This window comes from Microcaecilia unicolor, chromosome 1 (genome assembly GCF_901765095.1).
Source record: "Microcaecilia unicolor chromosome 1, aMicUni1.1, whole genome shotgun sequence".
Lineage (NCBI taxonomy): Eukaryota > Metazoa > Chordata > Amphibia > Gymnophiona > Siphonopidae > Microcaecilia > Microcaecilia unicolor.
Window position 1 is genome coordinate 722,411,755 of NC_044031.1, and position 24,828 is coordinate 722,436,582.

Sequence of the window (24,828 nt, forward strand, 5' to 3'; positions counted from 1 at the left end):
TGGAGAACAGATCGTGGCGAAACAATCTCAGGTTAGTGGGCCTCCCAAAGATTATAAGAGAGTCTGACCTGCGTAGCTTTCTGGAGACTTGGTTAACTAAAGCGTTGAAACTTCCACTGAAAGAGGGGCCCCTAAGGATTGAGAGAGCACACCGGTTGGGAGCTGTTTGTACAGAGCTGTCCCGTCCACGAATTGTAATTATGAAAGTCCTTAATTATGCCCACAAACAAGACATTTTGAGGTAATTGCAACAGAAGGGGGCCTTGCATTATGAGACCCAGTGAGTTTTGTGCTTCCAGGATTTCTTCGCGGCGGAGGTGGTGCAGCGTCGACTATTTGTGGACACATGCAAAATGCTACACACAAAGAAAATATCATTTGCTCTTCTTTACCCAGCTTGCCTTAGGATCCAAAATGGCAGCAAAACTTGTTTCTTCACGTCTCCCACTGAAGCTTTTAAATTTGCTAATACTTTGAACTGGGAGGGAGTGGATACGAGTAAAGCCCGAGGCTGATGTGTGGTTGGTGAATACCTTACTGGGACTATGGAAAATTTGGGGTCCTTGACAGTGGAGTCGACAGACTTGAAATATACCATAGGGATCTGGCAGGCATTGAAATTGGATAAGGACTGTTGAGTGGTGATGAGGGCTATGGATCTTTGTTGTTTGCTTGTTGTGTGACTGGTGAGAGTGTGACTTTGAGGAGCCACGGATTATATGGAGCCCTCGATGTTGGAATTTTTTTTTTTTTTTTGCTCAATCATTAAGCTGCAGACATAGAAACAGTCTTAAAGTACTACAGAATACCCACATTCACTTACTAGTCATTGGGGGTCTGGGGTTCGTTTGCCTTGTGTGCTGCTCGGGTGAGGGGGGAGGGTTTTGGGTGATCAGGTTCTCAGAATATTGTGGCGGGGGGAAATAGGATGGGGGGAAGGGGTATGGGGAGGTGGGGGGAGGAGGAGTGGGGGGGTTGGTAGGAGGAGGGGTAATGTTTTTGTTAGGGTTGTTTTGTGTTGTGTTTCTGGATAGGAGTTTATTTTATGTTCTTGGAACGAGCTCTGGGAGGATAGGGGATTTGTTGGCTTGGGGGAGGAGGGGTGGCCCGGGGGCTGGGGGGCACCTCTTCTATTTCTAATATGAAGAGTTACTCTGTTCAAGAGGGTACATGAGGTGGGACCCTGAGGTCACTTAGATTAGTATCTTGGAATGTGTGGGGTGTCTCCTCGCCGATTAAAAGATCCAAGGTTTTACAGGTTCTAAATCACCACAAAGCGGATGTGGAGTTTTTGCAGGAGATCCACCTTACATCAGTAGAGCATGCCAAGTTTCAGAGAGGATGGGTGGGACAGGTAGTGGAGGCCCTAGCAGTGCAGAAGAAGGCAGATGTCATGATCCTTTTTCGTAAGGGGCTAAGGGTATTGATTAAATCAATGAAACGTGGTCTGGATGGCAGATATGTTCTGGTAGTAGCTGAGTTGGAAGGACAGCTTTTGGTCCTATGCAATGTTTATGCTCCCAATGTTTTGATAGGAATTTCTTCTGCAGGCTTATTGAGCTTTTAACCCCTTATCAGGTAGGTAATGTTATTTTAGGAGGGGATTTTAATATGCCCTATGATCCTCTGATGGATAAGTCGACCTGTGTTGCGGGGAGTCTGACTCAGTATGCCAGAGGTTTGCCCTTTCTGTGTAGTATGTTAGACCTGATAGATGTTTGGAGGATTTTTCACCCCACACACATCGGCGGACATAAAGCCCTGTAAGATATTTATTTATTTTATTTATTTGCCCTCATATGGTTACAGATGGAAGTAGGTAAAGGAAAATGTCCAGGGGGGGGATTGGAGGTTCCCCCTAGAATTATATAGAGACCCAGCTTTCCTGCCTTTTTTGAGGGAGAAATGGGCGGATTTTGCACGTCATAATGGGGGACACTCACAGCAATATGGCTTATATTGGGAAACCGCAAAAGCGGTGATGAGAGGAGAGATCATCTCGTATAGGGCCAGAAAACGGAAAATTAAAGATAGGGAAATACTGCATTTGGAGAGAACAATTCGGCAGCAGAGACAACATTATGGGAGTGTCTGGACGGAGGGGGCTAGACGGGCTCTTCTGGACTCGCAGAGGGAACTGAATGAATTGCATCACCAGTAGGTGATCAAGTCTCAACTATTACAAATTTCAGCTATTTATCCATGGGAATAAGGCAGGAGGGTTGTTGGCTAGGTTGGCGCGAGGAAGTAGAGGGTCTGCCCTCATAGTACAGGTGAGGAAGCCGGGAGGGGGGGTGGTATAGAGCTAGCAAAGATATCTTGGCTCATTTCCAGAGATTTTATGAACTTCTTTATCAAGAGCATAAAGATGTGATGGAAGATGGTGATCTCTTCACTGCCTCAGGTCACTGCAGCGCAGAGGGCGTTTCTTAATGCACCTATAGGAGAAGGTGACCTTTTATTAGCAATACAACAGAGTAAACTCCATAAGGTGCCAGGCCCTGATGGGTATAGTATAGAATTCTACAAATTGCTCTGAGCACATACAGTCACCCCCTTTGGGCCTGGCTAATTCAATGGCACAGTCAGGTACTATGCCCAAATCCTTTAAACTTGCTAAAATGATAGGGCGGGTCCCTGCCTGGTTTCAAATGCACAATCTCCCTCCTAAACTGAGATGCGAAGCTTTATGCCAAGATATTGGCAAATAGACTATCCCACATATTACCGGACTTAATATCCACCTGGGGGATTGGTTCCTACATAGAGAGAATTTTACTCCCAGGCAGTTGAAGGAGGACTATTTTAGTCCGTGTCACCTTTATTTTTTGCTGCAAGCTCAGAGGCTGACTATCCCAGCGTGCTTCCGGAATAGCGTTTTGTTGCGGTCAATGCGGGAGCTTTGGAAGAATTTCACCAGATACTGGGGAGTGGACTCGGAGGTTTCTGATTTATTGCCTTTGCAGGGCAATCTAGCGTTCTCCCCAGGCTCAGAGAATCATGTATTTCAGAGATAGGCGAGCATGGGTATAACGAGACTGGAACATGTTTTAATTGCAGGAGGAACCCTGTTGAATCTGGGGGCAATAGGGGTTGGCTTTGACCTTAGTAACACATTTGCGTACAATCAGCTGGCACATTATGTCTCTGAGCTGAGTGGCAAGGCATTGGGGGCGGGTCATGGTAGACGCATTCAAGAGTTGTTTAGTCCAGTCTTGGGGGATCGGCTTTCAGTTTCAGGCTTGTATAGGGCGCTAACTAGGCTGGCCTTACGTAAGGATAAAGTGCATATTGCGGCCCGCTGAGCATGAGATTTGAGACGTCTGGCCCTAATGATAGATTTTAATAAGTTAACAGCCCATATTCCTACAGTGACCATAAATGCGGATCTTTGCGAGTGCCAATACAGAATTCTACACAGAGCATATCTGACCAAGGAACGAATCTTTAAAATGGGAGGGGTGGAGGAGCCTCTTTGCTCTAAATGTAAATATGGGGTGAGCTCTTTTTTTCATTCTGTATGGGAATGCACAAAGGTTCAGATTTTTGGGGGGGTTCTTGTTTAAATTTTTGAGAGGCTTATTGAAGACCCGGATAGCGCCGTCCCCTTTGGGTGCACTGCTGGATAAATATGAGTCTTTTGCTTTGAACGGTGGGGGTGCACTCCAATTAGTACGTAAAGCCTGTATGTTGGGGAAACGGGTTATTTTATCCATGTGGAAGGGGGAGTCACCACCTGACTATTGGCATTGGTGCAATAAATTACATAAACTTATGTTACTAGAACGCTGGGTGGTTGGATTATCTTCTCGGAGGTGCAGACAGTTCCTTGCTGCTTGGGAGCCATATATACAGTCTCTGTCCCCTAGAGCTCGAAGCTTTGTTTTGAATTCCTTTCCAGATTTTTGAAAAAAAATTTGTTTTGAGGGGGGAGAGGGAATTTCGGGGGTGGGTGGGAGGAGGGAGGTTTGGGGGATATTCTTCTGCACCACTCGTGGGTGTTGTATGTCTTGTATGGGGCATATTTAGATAATCCTTTAAGGGAATGTTGGTTTATAGGTCGCGAGAGGCTATAAGAGACAAGGTCTCTCACTGGGAGGGTTTTATTAGTATATTTACGAGGCAGTCCGCCACTCACCTTTACTTCCTCATAGTGAATTCCATTGACTACTATTCTCTGGTGTTTGTCTACCAATTTCTAATCCAATTCACCACTTTGGGTCCTAACTTCAGCCTGTCAAGTTTATTCAAGAGTCTCCTACGAGGAACCATGTCAGTGGCTTTGCTGAAATCCAAGTAGATTATATCTAGCACATGACCTTGATCCAGTTCTCTGGTCACCCATTCAAAGAATTCAATCAAATTTGTTTGGAATGATTTACCTTTGGTAAAACGATGTTGCCTTGGATCTTCTAACCTATTGGATTCCAGAAATTCACTATCCTTACCTTCAGTAATGCTTCCATTACTTTTCTAATAACCGAAGTGAGGATTACCGGCCTGTAGTGTCCTGCTTCTTCTTTGTCACCGCTTTTGTGAAGAGGGACCATGTCCGCTCTTCTCCAATCCCGCAGAACCTCTCGTGTCTCCAAGGATTTATTAAACAAATTTTGCCATTATGCAGCCTCCCACTGTTCCAGAACTTGTGAGATAGCTGTGCCCATTCTCCAGCAGGTGGAGATAGAGAATTGAAAACTGAACTGAGACTTATCTCTCTTGGCATCCAGTTCAGTTCAGTTCTTCAGTATTTTCTATCTCCAGCAGGTGGATGGAGACACTTTTTTCAGCCTTTGGTTCTGAGTGATTTTCTCCTGGACAGCTGGTCCCCATTTGAGCTTTACAGGTGGTTTGGGTCTACAGAGCCATATCTGGGGGTCTTCAGATCCCTATCGGTGCCCCACAAATTTACTTCTTCCCTACCTTCACCTCCCCTGTTTCCTGTTGAGTTCTCCTTTTTCCAGTAGAACAATCTTTAAAAAACAAAGAAAAAAAAAATAGGAGAAGGAAAGGTTTGCTGGAGAGCATGAGACAGAGTATTAGTCCTGAGCCTCTCTCAACTGTGGTAAGATTTGTGGAGACTGTGAACTTGTGTGTGTCTGTGGGGGGTGGGGGGGGGGGGACGGGGGACAACAGCTGGCAGTGGTAAGTCCAACTAAAGTTTGACTCCTTATATGGTATAGGCCCTGCCCAGTGCATCCCAGGAAGCTACTATTTTGAAGAGGGCAGGCCCAGAGGCAGGAGGGAGTAGACATTCCTCTTGCCTGCTATGAAAGGGATCTTGGGGGGGAGGGATTCCACTAGACCACCAGGGCCAGTGGTAACTTTGGGGTTGGGCTTGGCCCAGCATGGCATGCCTTGGCCTGGCCAGGGGTCTGCTGGGTCAGGTCAGTGGACCTGCTGGACCACCAGGCTATTCATGGGGGGGAGGGCCAAGAGGGATCCACCGGACCACTGGAGATTATTTTTTTTAAGTTCGGGGGTGGGGGGGGGGGGCTTGGGGGTAAGGGGCTGCAGCGTGCTGCTGTTTTAGACTTGAATGCTATTAGTGTTGAGCATTGGTCACAAAAAATAAAATCAGTATTCCATCCTCTTTTTTTTTCCAGCGCTGTAAAGAACAGCACCGGAGTTCTGTGCATCTCCCTCTTGCTAATTCTATTTCCTTGAATCCTGCTTATTCCAGTCTAGGTCCTTGTCTGGAAGTCTACAGACTGTAGGCTGTGTATTTCACTGCTTTGTGTTCAGGAAATCTAGTTTGTGGTTATACTGGCAGAAAGTTGGATCTGTGTACAGAGCCCATGAGAGTGCTATGAGTTCTCTGCATCCCTCCCTCCCCCAGCTTTTAGAGAATGAGAGCTGTATGTGTGAGAGATCCTCTGTGCTGCTTCCCCCACCCTTCTGTTGGTCTGGTACATCAATACCTTAAGTCAAGGTATTTAAATACACCTTTAGCCTCACTGATGAAAATTAAATCTCTCTCCTGTGTCAGAGGATGTTTAAAATGAATACTGCTTACACCAGGAATGTATGCTTAACAATATTTCATCAAAAAGTGTCTATCAGTATTTAGTATTTTAAATGACTTGACCATTTTATAAGAACAGAGATCAGCTGAAACTACTCTGGTATCTTTAAATACAGGGTTTTTAATTGGTTTCATGATAGAGGTATGAAAACCTGGTAATTTTGGGGTACTGTGTGTTGACTTTTCTTTTCAGCTGCTCTCTTTTAGCTTTGATAATTTAGATTAGGCAGACCAAGATCGTCAGTAAAAATATACTGTGCTATAACAGCCTGTCCAAATGCTTAACTTTATATCAAAGTTAAAATTGAGCTGCATTTGACATTTAAAAAAATTGCTACTGTGGAATCTAATAGGCAAACTGGAATATATAATAGATTATGCAAGTGCTATTTATATGAATGAAATGTTGTATCCCAAATCAAAATATACTATATTCAGAAGAAAAAGGGTTTCTTTATTTTGCATTTAATGTGAAATTCATTTTTCTGTATTGACTTATGAAGATTTTAATTGAAGAACACAAGTTGATTTCTGGCTCAGTACTTTAGTTGTCTTTATATTTGTTTAGCCTTTTCAACTCAGTGGAATATTGGAAAGAAATTATATACAGGGGCTCAAATTTGTCAGGGACCAAAGCACTCTGAAAACTGAATGGAAAGGGGCAAAATTTGGCATTGGGGAACAATGGGGGCAGGGGAGGGAACTGCACTTTTTGAGTTTGAAAATTTAATTGGGCGGGAGATTCCAACGATATAGTTTCCCAAATAGGGCCACTATATTTCTGTGGCAGAGAGGATTACAGTAGCTGCTGAATAGAAATAGTGATTTGAAAAGCCACTATGTTCAAACTGCCATCTCCTCCCTTCTTTCCCCAGATGCATTGCTGTGGGGCAGCATGACAAATAAGGGAAGTGATCCCTTATTTAGCAGGCTGACCCCTAGTGGTACATTCCAGTGTACTGCTAGAGGTTGGGTGCCACTTTTTCAGGATGGCAGTGCCAGAGACATCACTCTTTCCTCTCAACCTAAGGCGGGTGTTGAGAGGTTGGGGAGAGGCTTCCGATTCCACCTTGGCCACTGGGATTTTTTTAGGCAGGGGGTATGGGGTTCTAGGTCCACATGGGGTACCAGGAATGGTTTGCTTTGTTGAGGGAGAGTGGTAGTGGTTGGTCAGGACCTACTTGGGCCACCAGGGATCTTACAAAACAGGGTCATATGAGCTAAAATGTTGTACTTCACTTCAGATGATAATGCATTATCATGCTAGAATATTTATTCCTTCTCTTAGCTGAGGTTCTTTTTTTCCATCCCTTGCCTCCTCTGATTGTTTTATGATGTCACTGATACTTATTGTTATGTTAATTTTCACCTCCCCCTTCCCATTGTTTCTGGTGCTATAGAAATGCTAAGTAGTAGTAGTACATCACTCTGGTGCCTTTACACTGTAGAGGGCGGTATGTCAAATGTAACATACACGCATACGTTAATAAATTCATTTGCTGCTACATATAGCATGTTTTTTTTTTTAGATCCCTATCAATTTTGAATTCGCCCGTGTATTTTTAGTATGCCCATTGCGTTAACCTTTAGAGTGTCGATTTTACCTCATTTTTCAGCACTCAAAAGATCAGTGTGAAAGGAAATTGCTGCGTTAAAGGATATCAAAACTTGTATCAGCCTCTAAATCTCCCTCCCTCCACTAATAAAGGTCCACCTCCTTCCTGCTAGGCTGATCTTTAGTGATTCAGAAGTTGTCCTTCTTTGTAAATTCTACTTTGAAGTTAGCTTTAATTGTTGCAATATACAGTGACATCTAGTGACTGAACAGTGTAGTTTGCTACTGGTTGCTATGTGTATTGATTCTTGGTGGCAACAGCATTGCCTGCTGACTTGCATACACTTCCTCCACTGCATGCAGATCTCTATCATGAATATTCATTGTGGATATCCCAACAACCTGACTGGTTGAGGTGCCTCCAGGGGGTTAAAATATAAAATGCATTATTTGCAATGTGATGATGACATCTAGTGGCTAAATTATCACACTTGGTTCCCATTTTTCTTTCCAAGCCAGCAGAATGTTGTAAAGAAATTTATGATGGAAATTGTTTCAAGCCTATATATGTGTATACATATAGGGGCTTGAGACAATTTCTTTCACATACACATGTCCTCCCTCCTCCATGCAGGCAACACAGACACAGATGTTCATTCGTGGACAGGCAGGGTGGTTGTTAAGAATTCTGTATGCCATTCTTTGCATGCTTTCCCTACTTGTTATGCTAGAAATGTATTAATTCCTACTATAGGTGTGTGTATTTAATTATGACTCTGCTAGATAATCTACTTAATTTTTGGCCAAGAAACAAAGCTTTACTATGTTTAATGTCATAGAAATTGTACGTATTTACTTATTAAAGGGCAGGCCTAGCCTACGGCCAGATTTTAATTGCATTATGGGATGCATGTTTACAGATCTTAGTGATTAAACCATCTTGAAAATCCACTGCCTCACCTGCTGGGAATATCCATCTTGTGCCAGCAGTGGAATCAGTCTTTGATGTTGGTCTTTCCCCTATTCTGCTCACAGGGTAGACAAGCCAATATGGCTTCTTTTCTCCCTTTGGACTATAGCTTCAGAGCTTCAGTTTATGCATCCAGTTACAGCAAAACAGATAATTTCTTTCTTTCTAACATTTTTGTTTTACAGTCCCAGAAATCCTGGATAGAAAACACTTTCACCAAGAGGGAATGTATATACATTATTCCAAGTTCAAAGGATCCTCACAGGTAAAAACAAAAAACAATAGTTGCTTCTATTCAGTTTATTAAATGCACTTTTTACTGCTGGCCTGCCTCCTTTTGGCCTTTCATACTCCAAGTTTGCTGAAGGAGCCTAGTGTTTAGCTGCTGATGGTGTGTCTACATCATTTGTTACCGTTTTATATCACCATTTCTGTATCCTTTGTGCACAGTGGTCCTTTTACTTTGGGATTATGTAAAAGGGTGGGGGGGGGGGAATTTTGAGAGGGAATAAAGGGGGGTCAGGAAAACAGGGAATTTTGATGCTGCATAGTTAAAATTGATCTTAATATACCATGTATTTATTTCTCTAGTATCTTAAAGTCTGTAGTATGCTGACAGAAAAATACTACTATAGTTCTACATACTCGTATACATATTTTTTTTGGCAGGAATAGTAGAACAAGATGCTTGTATTTGTCACTCTGGAGCTTCTCTTTGTGGCATGTAGAGAGAGAGAGAGCATTTATTAGTCACAAACCTTCTGCCTTGGGTCCTGCCTCTCTTTTTATATCCTTCTCCATATTTATTCTTTCCAACCCAATAGAAATTGAAAGAAATTATACATAAGAGGTTAAGAATGTCTGTCTGGGGGCAAATAGAGCTCAAAAAAACACTACCTTCCTATCTACCACTCTTACCTCTCACCAAACCTGCCCTTCCCAAGACTACCTTCCACAGCTACATAGAAACATAATGGCAGGTAAAGGCCAAATGGTCCATCCAGTCTACCCATCCTCTGTAACCCCTAACTCTTCCTTTTCCTAAGTGATCCCACATGCTTATCCCATGCCTTTTAAAATTCTGACACAGTCCTCAACTCCACAACCTCCACTGGGATGTCATTCCACGCTTCCACCACCCTTTCTGTGAAGTAATACTTTCTTAGATTAATCATAAGCCTGTTCCCTCTTAACGTCATCGTATGCCCCCTCGTTCCAGAGCTTTCCTTCAGTTGAAAAAGGCTTTCTTCCTGTACATTAATGCCCTTGAGATATTTAAACGTCTATATCATATCTCCTCGCTCCTCTCTTCTAGTGTATACATATTGAGGTTCATAAGCCTGTCACTTTATTTTTTGTGTTCAAGACCGCTTACTAATTTTGTAGCTGCCCTCTGGACCGACTCCATCCTGTTTATATCTTTTCGTATGTGCAGTCTCCAGAACTGCACATAGTACTCTAAATGGGGCCTCACCAGAGACTTATACAATGGCACTATCACCTCCTTTTTCCTGCTGGTCATTCCTCTTTTTATGCACCCAAGCATCCTTCTGGCTTTGACTGTCACTTTTTCTACCTGTTTGGAAGCTTTAAGTTCATCAGACACAATCTCTCCCAAGTCTCACTCCTTTCTGCTCTAGACATATAGAGACAGCATTGATATACATACACTTATGTGAAAGGGATTGGAAGGCATTCTGTGAACCATGTTCCTTCTGATTTTTCCACTGGCTTGATTATTATTTTAGTATTTTGTGTATTTGTATTTCTTGTAGAAACTTTTACTCCTGGAGGAATTAAGCACAAAATTTTAGAAAATTCTGCGCTATTTATTTGTAGCATTTTTACACAGAATTTCCCCATCCTAAGGCCCAAAATGCCCTCCTATTTCCCTCTTCAAGCTTCAGCCTCCCCCACCCTTCCCAATGGCACATTCACATTTCTCTTGCCCCCCCCTTTCATTGTAGGCCTGGAGCTGGCTATCCCCCTCCTCCACAGAGATCACACAGCAGGATGAGGAGGAAATGAACTGCTGTACCCCCACAGTTCATAATAACTGGTCTAATCTGGCAGAGAAGGAGGAAGTGACCCGATGTGCAGTGCTTCACTTTCTTCTCCTGTTCCTGCCACACATTCTCTGCAGAGGAGGGGGAGAGAGACCCAATTCTGCACGATAGGGTAAATAGGAAATTATGGAGTTTCATTTATCATGTAAATGATTATAAACAGATTACCAAGGTGTTAAGAGTTTAAGACAGCCTGAAAAATGAAGGCTTTTAGCCTGGTTTGAATAGGGCCAGAGAGAGAGCACAACATACCAACTCAGGAAGTCTATTTCAGGTGTACAGCACAGCAAGTTGGAAGGAATGGAGTCTGGAGTTGGCATTGGGAAACGTAAGAGTGACTTACTGATGAACAGAGCTCCCAGGGAAGGGTGTAGGGATAGATAAGAGATACTGAGGAGCTGCAAAATTAGTGCACTAGTAGGTCAGTAAAAGAAGTTTGAACTGTATACAAAAATGGAGAAAGAGCAAGCAAGCAATGGTATATCAAGTCCCATTTCCTTGAGATTCTACATGGAATGTTGCTAGTGGAGGAGTAGCCTATTGGTTAGTGACTCTGGGCAAGTCACTTAACCCTCCATTGCCCCAGGTACAAATAAGTACCTGTATATACTATGTAAACCACTTTGAATGTAGTTGCAAAAACCACATAAAGACAGTATATCAAGGTCTAGTCTCTTTCCATGTCAAATATCACTTCACAGTTATCGGAGAAAATTTTTCTTCACTCAACATGTAATTAAACTCTAGAATTCGTTGCCAGAGAATGTGCTTAGCGGAATTTATAAAGGTTTGTACGGCTTCCTAAAGGAAAAGTCCATAGACCATTATTAAATGGACTTGGGGAAAATCCACTATATCTGAGATAAGCAGTATAAAATGTATTGTACTTTTTTGGGATCTTGCCAGGTATTTGTGTCCTGGATTGGCCACTGTTGGAAACAGGATGCTGGGCTTGATGAATCTTTGGTCTTTCCCAGTATGGCAATACTTATGTACTTATGCAGGGTGGGGGAGTTCTGTACTGCCCAGTTGCACAGAATTCCCCTAGGAGTAAACATTGTGGTGACTACTTCACTCTCATAGTAAAGCTAAATATATAGTGAGGTTTAGCTCAAACTGGGCTGACTGTGTTCAATCTGAATCTAATTATAAATTAACTATGGTCAGTTGGTTGAGTAACTAAGGAGAAAGTTAATTTTTAAAATGAGTGATATGGGTGTTGGATAACTTTTTTTTTTTTTTGTTAAATTATGTTGTGTTTAGTCAAGTTCCCTTTGCCTAATTTTATTCAAAGATCAGAAACCATTCAGTTTGACATATCTGCAGTAATAGGGGAAATCAGGAAGAAGGGGAATTTTTCACATCACTGTTTCCATTGCATCCCACAGATCAATCCAGAGACTTGTGGATTATGTCCCTTGCCAGCAGGTGGAGATAGAGAGAACTTCTGAGGTTCACTTTATGTAGTCATGTGCAGCCACCTTCACCTCAGTATTCTCTCTGTCTAGTAGATAGAGGGTCGTAACTCTCTAGCTCTGCATTGATGGGCTCCTGGCCTATCTCCCAGGCTGAGTTGAGCTTTTCTTGGGGTTACGTTCTCCCTACTGCGGTGAGACGGGTAAACTTGGTGGGACCAGGTCCCGCCCTTTCCTTCCTTGCTGGCCTCCCGGTGCGTGCCTGGGATAATTCCATCTGATTTGGTCGTGTTTTTTCCCAGCCTCCAGAAAAATAAATAAATAAAACCAGCTAGAGTGAGAAACAGCAGCTCATAGCAAGCGGTGTGAGTCCACAGCTGCAAGTCAACTTGTTGGGGGGACCAGCTGGAGTTGGGCTCTGCCCATCATGGTGACGCCGTTGGAAACGGTGAGGTGCTGTTCCTGGTGTGGGAGCCGGAGAGCAGTGTCTGGATCTTGCTCGGCATGGGGGGGGGGGGGCCCCCCTGTTCAGATCCTTTTGCCATCCCCTTTGTCATATATCTGCAAATATGTTTGCCAGATTTCTCGGTATGTCTTATGTCTGCCTGTGGGCGTCAGCGTGTATTGCAGCTCGACCCACGCTGCCATTTCTTTCATCAGATGGTGCCATGACTGATTTGGCAGCAGCACTGACTCTGCCCAGAACTGCAAGATGCACTTTTTTTACTAGAAGAGATGCCAAGAATACAAATCTGCTCTGCGCTTCCAATAATCCCTCTTCCCTTAACTGTGCCGTCCCCACCACTAATAGAACTCTGAAGGACCACTCAAACGGCTTCCCTATGACTTTTTCCAAAACTTCCAAAGAGTGAGTCCACAGTTCTGCCAAGGCCGAGCACTCCATAAAAGTGTGGACGAGTGTGCCTACCTCCCCTTGACATTTTGTGCACCTGTCATCCTCCCATAGTCCCATCTCCTTCCCACGCTGTCGGGTGATGTACACCCTATGGAGTATACGAAATTGAATGTCTTGTAATGCTGCATTTGGAGCAACCCTGTGAATATTGCGTATCTGTCCATTCCCTTGTGACACTCATGGAGCCACCGCATCAATATTGCTACATTGTACAGTCTAAGGTCTGGGAGCCTTACTCCACCATCTCTCCTCATCCGCACCAGTTTGGCAAATGCGATTCTGGGGCGCTTATTGTGCCAGATGAATGAACCAATAATACTTCGATATAGCTCCACCTCCCTTTTCACCACCCACAAAGGCACCATCTGTAATGGATAAAGTAATTTGGGGAGGAGCACCATTTTAACCAATGCTATTCGGCCTTTGAAGCTAACCGGGAGGTCCTTCCACTGTGAGCATATCTTCCGTACCGTCTCTACCTTCTCTATAACATTCTTCCTACACATCCACTCATAATCTGAATTCAAATGCACCCCCAAGTACTTAATTCCTGTACTTGCCCACAGCAGCGGAAACTCCTCCAATGTAGTGCTAAGGCATGGGGCTGATACCGCTAACGCTTCTGACTTCCCAAAGTTGATTCTCAATCCTGCAAATGCCCCAAATTCCTTTATTATTCCCATTACTATTGGCAGCGATTCCCTTGCATTACCCAGCAACAGCAGCATATCATCTGCAAACAAATTTACCCGATATTCAAGGCCTCCCATATGTATACCTTGTACCCTCCCATCCTGTCGTATCCTAGCAGCTAATGGTTCTAGTGTTAACACGAATAATAGGGGAGATAATGGGCACCCCTGATGTGTCCCACGCCCCAACGAGAATTTTGTCGTAAGGCTCTCATTTATCAACAATTCGTTGCCGGAGAACGTGGTACGGGCGGTTAGCTTGACGGAGTTTAAAAAGGGGTTAGATAGATTCCTAAAGGACAAGTCCATAGACCGCTATTAAATGGACTTGGAAAAATTCCGCATTTTTAGGTATAACTTGTCTGGAATGTTTTTACGTTTGGGGAGCGTGCCAGGTGCCCTTGACCTGGATTGGCCACTGTCGGTGACAGGATGCTGGGCTAGATGGACCTTTGGTCTTTCCCAGTATGGCACTACTTATGTACTTATGTACAACAACTGGGCCGTGGGATTGCTATATAATACTTGCACCCAATCCAAAAAGACCCCTCTAATACCATACCGCTGTGAAACCCAAAACAGGTATGGCCACAATACTTTATCAAAAGCCTTTTCGGCATCCAAACTGGCTATGATCGAGTCTCCTTGCCGATATCTGCCTTCTCTAAGTAATTATTTGCTGATTCAAAATATTTGCTGATTCAAATCTGCCTTTCACGAATCCAACTTGATCAGCATGCACCAAGTGTGGCAATAGCTCCCCTAACCTTGCAGCGAGCACGCTGACCAAGATCTTAAATCTTGATTTATGAGTGATAAAGGTCTGTAGGAACCCACCTTTTTGGTGTCCTTCCCCGGTTTTGGCAGTACTGTTATGTAAGCATGGTTTAATGTCGTCTCCATTACCTGGGATTCCCGGATATCATCGCACATGCCTTTAAACGCTGGTATACAGTGCTCTTGCAGTATTTTATAAAATTCGGACCCCAGTCCGTCCGGGCCGGGGGCTTTAGCCAATTTCAAATTCTTTATTACCCCTTGCACTTCCTTTCCTGTTATGGGTGCGCTTAACATTGCCACCTGGTCTAGCGCTAACCTCGGATGTCTCAGATGTTGAAAACATTCTTCACATTCTTGGCTAGAGAAATCTCCCCTGTCATACGCCTCATAAAAACATGTGAATTCTTCCTGTATTTCTTTCGGTGCCTTGATGCTCTCCCCCTTTGCCCCTTTCGATTTTGCTATATATGTTTTCCCCGAGCGTTGTCTTACCAAAGAGGCCAGTAGCTTCCCAGTCTTGTTCCCACATCTGTGTAGGCCATATTTGTACAGCTTAATACTATATAACGCCCGCTCATTAAGTAAACTCTGCATCTCCTTCCTACACTCCACATATAAACGCCTATTCTCTTCTACTGGCTGCGCTATGTACCTTCGACGCGCCTCTCCCATCCGTTGCCCCATGCTTAGTATTGCCTGGTCCCCTTTCTTGCACGAAGCTGCCACATATGCTATTATTTTCCCTCTTAATAGTGCCTTTGTCGCCTCCCAATACACTCGAGGACCTACATCAGTCACATGATTCTCCATTTCATAATCCTTCCACGCTGCTTTTAAGTATTCCTTAAATTCTACGCTTTGGTATAAAGCTGGATTCATACGCCAACGACTTGGCCTAGCTTGGACACTCCATTCAATGTCAACTTAGACTGGCGCATGATCCGAGATCTCCGCCTCCCCAATTACTGCTCTTCGTGTCTTGCCCCCCACACTGCTCCGGACACCAATATGTAATCCAAGTGAGCATGAGCCTTATGTGGATGAGAGAAAAATGTAAAATCGTGCTTCTCTTCATGAAGTAGTCGCCACACATCTACCAATGCCATTTCCTCACTCAAATAGTTAACTCTCTTCTTACTATGGTCCCTCATAGGTTGCCTCGGGGGTTGACAATCAATAGATGGATCACTGACAAAATTGAACCCCCCCCCCCCACTATTAAAGGGCAATCATCTATTATCGCTAATTTGGAATGGAGTTGAGTGGAAAAATGATGCGAATATGTATTTGGTGCGTAAGACTACAGAGCGCTATTTTTACTCCTTGCAGGGTACCCGTCACTATCACCCATCGTCCTTCCGGGTCCTGCATAATTTCCTGTAGTGTAGATGCCAAGGCCTTTTTTATCACCACTGTTACTCCTTTCTGGCGGCCACTGTAGGATGCATAATAAATCTCCCCCACCCAATCCCTTTGCAGTTTAGCGTGTTCTACCTTATCTAAGTGGGTTTCCTGGAGTAACGCTATATCCGTTTTTACTCTTTTCAAGTATTGCAGGAGCCTTGCTCTCTTAATGGGAGAGTGGATCCCATCAACATTAAGAGTCACTAGCCTTAAAGTTGCTGCCGCCATATCTCCATCTGTATCTCTACCCTCTCAATTATTTCCTTTCCCCTTGGGGAGCGAGAAGGCCTCCCAGCCAAGCCTCCCCGCCCTACTCCTTTTCACCCATAATTCCCCCTCCTTATTCCTAACGTTACTGTTCCCAGTACCTGGAGAACCCCCCCTTCCCCCCTCCCCTCACTCCTCCCAAAATAACTTAATAACCCCCACCCAGCCTTAGCATCCACCCCATCCACTCCCACATACTCCTTTTTACATTCCCCTTGCCCGCCCCGCTCCCCTCCGTTCACTTTTACCCCTTCCTACCCTCGCCCTTCCCCAACTATACAATCTCTCCACACACCAATATTCCCCCTTCAACAGCAGTATGCCAATATATCCCACATCCTCAGTTCTTCACCCCCCCCCCCCCCCCCCAGATAACCCCACACATTCTCTACCCACACATTAACTCCCTTCAACTGAGTATAAATGGGTTTAACAGAACCATCTTAATATACATACACACTATGTTTTTGTAACCCGCCTGGTCAACCACAGTTCCAGCCCCGAGGAAGCAGGATGTACTTCTCAGAAACTCAACCGTCTGGGCTCCGTATTAAAGCTTCAATACGTTATTTATGGTCCCCTATCACTCTCCAGGGTAATTCTTGTGCCTTATAGATACCCAGTCATGTTGGGTCCTGCAGTTGCTCTGGAGGTCCATCCATACTTAGAGTCTGGTCACAAACGCTTTCAGCTCCATTGGATTGGTGAAAAACAGCGTTTTGTTCTCATGTGTCACCCAAACCTTCGCTGGATATAACATCGCGAATCGTATGCCCTTGTCATACAAAGTTTTACATTATTGGCCCATTCTGCGGCGCTGGCCCGCTACTCTGGCTGAGTAGTCCTGAAAAAAAGCACCGGGACTCCATTATATTCCAGGGATCTGCTTGCCCTATAAGCCTGCATGATCTGTTCCTTGTGCATGTAATCCAGGATTTTAGCCAACACAGGTCTCGGTCGCTGAGCGCTCCCACTCTGTGGACACGCTCTACTCTCATTTGGTGCTTTATCTGTTCTACCTTCAGCTGCATCGGCAGCCATTTTGTCACCATGTCCCTCAGTTCCTTCTCGCGCACAGATTCTGGAAGCCCGATAATCCTTATATTATTTCGCCGGCTTCAGTTTTCAAGGTCGTCTGTCAGCTGGGTAAGTTGCTTTGTTAATGTTTTCACCGCTTCTATTCGGCCGTCCATAGCCTCTGATCTGTCCTCCTGCTGGCCGATACGTTCCTCAGCATTTTGTAGGCGTGTTGCCTGCCGCTCTAACTTCTCATTTATAGAGTCTACTGAAGACTGCAACCTTGCCATCCGGTCATCCAATACGGCCGTCAGCTGTTTAGTCAGCTCCCTGACCGCTTCTTCTTGTAGCGTTACCACCGCGTTAGCAGCAGCGGCTGGCGCCGTCATCACCATCTTAGGACTCCTGGCCTGCACACGATCACGGAGCAACCGCTGGGTCTTCACTGGCATACCCTTCAGCTCTTTCCAGTCAGCCTCCCAACTTCCATCACTTGAGCCTTGGTACATGCTGTTGAAGTTCAGGTACTTTCCGTCTTGTTAGAGCAGGAAGGGGGCAGGAAATTCGCTGATGAATTTAAGCTGAGAGCAGAGCTAGGCTTCGAAAGTCCTCTCAGCCCGCTGGCATCATGTGACCCCCTCTGGAACTTTGATTTCTAGTCGCTTATAGATTTAGGCCACTTATATCTCGGATGATAAAAGCCAGATAGCTGATTGCAGATATATTCAGTGCCTCAAGTGGCCTCTGGATTATCAAACGCTGTAAGTCATTTTTTTGGGCCTTGGGTGCTCAGCCATTTTTTCCAGCAAACGTGCAAAGCTACTCCTTTATTGACACTTATCTCTAGATCAGCTGGTTAGAAATACACTGGCTTTACTTGGCTTCTCCTCTATTCATATTTACCCATCCATCTCATAGCATAGTAATATAGTAGATGACGGCAGAAAAAGACCTGCACGGTCCATCCAGTCTGCCCAACAAGATATACCTTACCTTAATTTGTATATGTCATTTTCAGGGCACAGACCATATAAGTCTGCCCAGCACTATCCCTGACTCCCAACCACCAGCTCTGGCACAGACCGTATAAGTCTGCCCAGCACTATCCCCGCCTCCGAACCACCAGCCCCGCCTCCCACCACCCAATCTCAGTTAAGCTTCTGAGGATCCATTCCCGCTGAACAGGATTCCTTTATGTTTATCCCATGCATGTTTGAATTCCGTTTTCCTCTCCACCACCTCCCATGGGAGAGCATTCCAAGCATCCACCATTCTCTCCATGAAAAAATATTTCCTGACATTTTTCTTGAGTCTGCCCCCCTTCAATCTCATATCATGCCCTCTAGTTCTACCGCCTTCCCATCTCCGGAAAAGGTTCGTTTGTGGATTAATATCTTTTAGATATTTGAACGTCTGTATCAAGTCACCCCTGTTTCTCCTTTCCTCCAGGGTATACATGTTCAGGTCAGCAAGTCTCCTCATACGTCTTGCAACGCAAATCCCATACCATTCTCGTAGCTTTTCTTTGCACCGCTTCAATTCTTTTTACATCCTTAGCAAGATACGGCCTCCAGAACTGAACACAATACTCCAGGTGGGGCCTCACCAACGACTTATACAGGGGCATTAAAACCTCTTTTCGTCTGCTGGTCACTCCCCTCTCTATATAGCCTAGCAACCTTCTACTTATGGCCACCGCCTTGTCACACTGTTTCGTCGCCTTCAGATCCTCAGATATTATCACCCCAAGATCCCTCTCCCCGTCGGTACCTATCAGACTCTTCCCGCCTAACACATACGTCTCCCGTGGATTTCTACTCCCTAAGTGCATCACTTTGCATTTCTTGGCAAAGAAACCCTGTACAAGTTTCAAAAGGCCTGACACATTGATTCTCATAAATTAGTACCAGTTTTATCAGTAATGTTTTTCTCTTCTGCTGTCTTCAGCAAACACTTGATACCGCTGAGAAACAGTGCGTTACATATTGCGAGAGGCTTAAAGATCATTGAGGAGAAAAAAAAGATAGCAATAATGATGGGGGGAAAAGAGAGAATATGAAGAGGGAAAGGGGATCCCTGGTTCCATACAGGATAAGCCATGAAATGTTATACTTCTACTTTTAGCAAAGGATTTGAATTTTTGATTTGATTGCTAATCTTTTTAAATCTAAGTTCAAGCTGCGTTTTGTTTAGGTACAGCAGATATTTTCATGTCCTAGAAGGCTTCAAGTCTAAGTTTGTACCTGAGACTACAGAGGGTGAAGTGAATTGGATAGGACAAAATCAGTGTAAGCACACATGTAGAATTATCAAGAAAGTGTGTACAGGACTGTTTCCACTGTAACTTTGTTTTCTTTTATCTTTTATTTTAAATTTCTTTATTAATTTTGATTTAAACAAAGATAACACACTTTGAATGATACATCAATGTTTTAAATAACAACTTTAAAGTAAATTATTCCAGATTTTAAATTCCAAAAGGAATTTATACAAACATTGATTTTCAGCAGTCCACAAATTAAAGAGAATCCAATTATCACCAAAGGAAGTTGGTTAAAGTGGAAATAATTAACATTTAAAGTTAGAGCAGGCGGTTTCTAAATTTACATCTTGACTATAATTCCAACATTTATTTGGTCAGTTCTTTTTTCCCATGCATAAGTAAAAATCTAGACAGTTGTTCAGGTTCATAAAATATATATCTGTTATTCTTGAAAAAAATTAAACATTTGCATGGAAACCTTAATTGAAAAATGGCTTCTATTTCCACTGATTTCTGCTTCAATTCCAGAAATTTCTTTCTCCTTTGCTGAGTCCATTTAGAAATATTTGGGAACATCAAAATCTTATCTCCCATAAACTGAGGCTGTAAATTCTTAAAATACAATCTTAATAGAGCCTCTTTATCTTGTATAAAGACAAAGGAAATTATCAAAGTAGCACGAGTTTTAATTTCTTCCTGAGATTGCTCCAATAATCCGGATACATCCAGAGATTCAGAAGATGTTTGTAACTCAGTAGGAGACGATTGAGAATTTTTCCCTTGTGGTTTAAGGTAATATATTTTTTGCAGTGGAGGTAAAGAATCCTCTGGATATTTGAAAATCTCCTTCAAAAGTTTATTAAACAGCTCTCTAGCAGACATATACTGTGTTTGAGGAAAGTTTAATAAGCGTAGATTTAAATTTCTTGAGGAATTTTCTAGATTTTCAAGTTTTCTATGGATAATCAAACGATCTCCTGCCATTTGAGATTGCTGTTCTTGAATTTTCACTATATCCGTTTCCATTGCAACTTGTTTAACAGAAATCACTTCAACTTTTTCTTTCAGGTCTTTTACTTGTCTAGAGTTATTCAATGAAACCGAAATAAAGGAAGTACAGACCTTGTGTAGGGCTTCAAGAGCCGTCCAAATAGAGTCCAGGGATATTTCCTGGGGTTTCACCAGGGGCTGAATCGCCATCGCACACAACGAGGCTTCCTCCTCGAGACTACCGTTCCGGGTCCCCCTCGTTGTCGTTTCTCCTAACGCCGATCCTGGCGAAATCTGGATATCCCCCAACAAAGACAGATCTTCTGCCATCTTTTTCGACGGGGTCTGCCGTCCCTTCTGGTCTATACCTTCACTCGGTACTCCGGCCCCGTCTACTTGTGGCAGTGGGGGAGCTATAGGTCCTAGCGGGCTGAGCGAAGTTTTGCTCTCCAAGCCGGGGCTCTTCCCCGCCCCGGCAGCAGAAACGCCCGTCAGCTTAGGAACCAAAAAAGCAGAAATGGAAGTTTGCCCCAAAGAGGGGGTCTCCAGCCTAGAGAGGGACGGTCCCTTCGGCTTGCCCTTTCTCTTTGGCATGCTCGTAAAGTCAAAAAGAGAGTAAGAAAATGAAACTCAAGCAGAGCATTCTACTCCTGCTTCCTGCTCGATCGCCATCTTGGATTTTCCTCCGTTCGTTTTCTTTTATCTTTAAAAGATTGTAAAATATATATGTCAGCCACTTTTCTGGACAGAACAAATGTATCAACAGTAAAAAGAAATCTTTTATTACACATAGGATTTTAATAATAGATTCATTTTAGTTGTTTAACTTGTTTGCACTGACCTTATGAAATGAGTATAATTCAAAAGCCAGTCACAAATATTTTAAGTCATTTGTTTCTGAGCATCTGGGCCTCAGGGCATACACAGTGGCTGGAGAAGAGGTCTGAGCCTTTGAAAGCTTATCAAAAAATATACTGTTAGCCCAATAACAAAGGTATCATCTTATTTTCCTTTCTTTTGTTTTGTTTCTATTTAGTGGTTAGGGTTGGTGGACTTTGGTCCTGAGGAACTGAGTTCGATTCCCGGCACAGGCAGCTCCTTGTGACTCTGGGCAAGTCACTTAACCCTCAATTGCCTACCGCATAGAGCCTGCCATGAGTGGGAAAGCGCGGGGTACAAATGTAACAAAAAATAAAAATCTGGCACTGATTATTGTATTGTATTTTTTGTATTTAATTTTTGTAAGATGGTTTGTTAATCTTTCCAAGTAAGGTGATCAGTAAGTGTAAAAGAACATAACACTTGAAATAGTATTTGGTACTGGCAATTTACAGATCTGGTGAAGTAGTAGAGGGTTACTTGGAAATGCATTCAGAAAGTGGTGCACGAGTGTTTGGTGTGTTCTGCATTGGTTTCAAGAAAATGTAAGGGGGGGGGGGGGGGAGGTCCAAGTCAGTGTCATATCAGTAAGAAGCGCATGGAAGCTCTGTGTTTTGTGGTGCTGATAGGTGAGTGTCTCAGGTTTCTATTGTAGGAATACTTGGCAGCACACTTGTGTTCCAAAGGCATTATAATGTATGATGTTAAATTTTGTGTGTATGGTGACTTTCTAACTTGCAGCTAGTATCTTTCTGAATATTGAGCTGAGATCATGCAAACTCCAGATTGCCAGTCTAAGTGAGTTTGATAAAGTTTTATATCTCACCGTTCATTATTTATGATTTCTGTTTGTATCAGGCAGTTTATGTCCAGATAAATGTAGCAGGCTTAAAGGACTGGATTAATATAATTAGACATTTCAGGTCTAAATACAGTGTGTTCTTACTATATTTGTTTTGTAATCTACTTGTGTTTGTTTTGATTCTAAATTTAACTAAAGTTCATTATAGATTTATGAAAACATGATCTCATTGAGATGAACTTCCTATGTGGCTGCATAAAGTATACATACAATATATAGTATTGGTCCAATTTTGAAATGAAAGGAATCCTTTAAAAGAAAATGTTGAAAAAACCTTTTTTTTGCTGTTATAAATTGTCAAAGTTCTGTATATGGTAAATATAAATATATCCTAAAAGTGACTGCTGTGGCATGGAGCCTTTTTACTAAACTGCAGCAAGCACTTAAAGGGCATTCTACTGTGTGGCAACCTCTATCGCAGAGCTGTGTTAAGGTGCTTTGTGGTGTTTTCATAGTTTGTGTGCGGCAAACTGTGCATGAAGCGTGTTTCTGTGTCAGAGGGCATGGCATAGGTAGAGAGTAGGTGGAAAGTGTTTGGTAGTTAGCATGTGGTTAAACGCAATGGGCCAGATTCTATATATGATGCCTGAAAAATCCGCACAGAACTCATTTCTACCTCAGCATATTCTATAAGATTTAGGCGCGGTATATAGAATACACTTAGTTGATATCCTAGCGACTAAAGCTATACAGCTCCATTTATACCAACAAATACGTGGCATAAATCCCTGCGCATATTTACGTGGACTGGGACATATTCTATAATACGCGTAAATTTGGGAATGTTCATGAAATGCCCATTTCCCTGCCTATAGCCACACCTCTTTTGAAGTGCGTGCTTTAGAATTTAGGCGCAGTTGTTACTGAATACGCTTAGCAAGTTATGTGCATAAATTCTAATTATTGCCAATTAGTGCTCATTATTGCTTGTTAATGGTGTTAATACTGATTGGCCACTGTTGGAAACAGGATGCTGGGCTTGATGGACCTTCGGTCTGTCCCAGTATGGCAATACTTATGTACCTGATAATTTCCTTTCCTTTAGTCAGCTGCACCATTCTGAAATCTGCCTTTGGAAGACTAAAGCCTGTGGCTCTTGGGGTGCTCTGTTCATTTCTTTTCAGTAAAAAAAAAAAAGATAATACAATGAGAAACAATGAGGTAATCCTCGAAGATGAGGATAGCACCAGAAGGGTATACCAGTGAGTTCACTGGAAAAGCCTAGATTTTTCTCTGCCTCCATCTGCTGGTAGGAGGGGATAACACCCCTATGTTCAGAATGGTGCAGCTGACTAAAGGAAAGGAAATTATTCAAATATATGTGTACATTTTAGAATATTTGTTAAAAATATCTCATTCATTGTGTCTTGTATCTTGTATTATACAGATGTCTTCCAGGATGTCAGATTTGCCAGCAGCTAGTCAGGTAGGTGATTTCAAATTTTTTTTTTATAGTTTCTTTCTCATATTGTATGTCTGTGAGAAGTTATCACTGATGATGTACAATAAAACATATAAAAAAATTAATTCCTTTAAATCCTGCTAGACCAGTCCAGACTGATGGGTTTCGTGACCCTACCAGCAGGGCTGTGGAGGAGCCTGAGCCAGAAAATAGTTTTTGGTAGAGTTGAAGATGAAGTCGGTAAAAATGTACCAAGACTGACTCTTTCTTAAAAATAAAAACTTTATAAAATATAAATTTATCATTTTATATGTACCTATTTTTTTGTCCTGTTAAAGCCTAATATCAAGACACAGATGCTCATCAAACCAGCGAGTTTTCTCCATTTCTTACTGGAAAAGGTTCTGAAAGATTATGAACTTAAAAAAAAAAACAAGTTCTATGTATTGTAACTGACAATGCTTCAAACATGCTAAGTACAATTAAACTAATGAATGCAGACAATGAAAGTGACCAGAGATATTGGAATGTTTGAAATTGAAGAGTATGCTCCTGCAACTGAGGAACAAGCTAAATTTGCTATAGAACAATAAAATGATGATCTTTTAGATGATCTTGTTTTAGCTGCCTGAAACCTCTCCCAAATTCACCACATGCGCTGTTTTGTGCACACATTGCAGTTAGCAATAAGACACAATCTGCAAGAAGGATATGCTGCTGCTCTGATTGGCAAGGTGAGGAAAGTAATTATTGCTGCCAGAAAACCTCAAGTTGATTCCATTTTGAAGAGATGAGCTGGAAAAGGGACAGTTATCGATCAAGCCACACACTGAGGCAGTACCTACTTAATGATTCAGCGCTTGCTTGATCTGAAACCCTTTATTTTGGACATGACCAACCCTCAAGTGATGCTAAGTGAAAGTCAGTGGACCCAGGTGACACAATTGGAAGAGTTGCTTTTTTTTATTTTTATTTTTTTTTATTTATGATTTTACAATTTTACATCCATTTCAAAAATGTAATAGATACAGAAAATATATTTTAAACATACTATAACATAGGAAATATAATCATTCTTATATTGACCACAAACTACACCACATTATGAGGCAAGAAACTAGGAATAACAAAATAAAGGAAAAATTAATTGAGTTTAATTTACTCTGCATGAGGAAGAAAACCCTGACTACTCGCTAGCCGTTTTAACAGCATATTTAAAGTGGGGCCTCAGGTCTGATCACCAATCTTACCATGTTCTTTCGAATCTATATATATTTGCATTTTTCTGGGGTCAAGAAACATATAATTAACACCACCAATAGACACAA

At 42.7% G+C, this 24,828-nt stretch overlaps 1 protein-coding gene across 1 annotated transcript in view; it reads left to right on the forward strand.

Annotated features, from left to right (window-relative positions):
• TRPM7 (transient receptor potential cation channel subfamily M member 7) overlaps positions 1-24,828 on the forward strand; it is a 397,085-nt gene that overhangs the window by 68,354 nt on the left and 303,903 nt on the right. The window contains exons 2-3 of the mRNA XM_030189594.1: positions 8,733-8,812; positions 23,486-23,524. Of these exons, the coding sequence (XP_030045454.1) occupies positions 8,733-8,812; positions 23,486-23,524 (119 nt within the window). The remainder of the gene's footprint in view (positions 1-8,732; positions 8,813-23,485; positions 23,525-24,828) is intronic.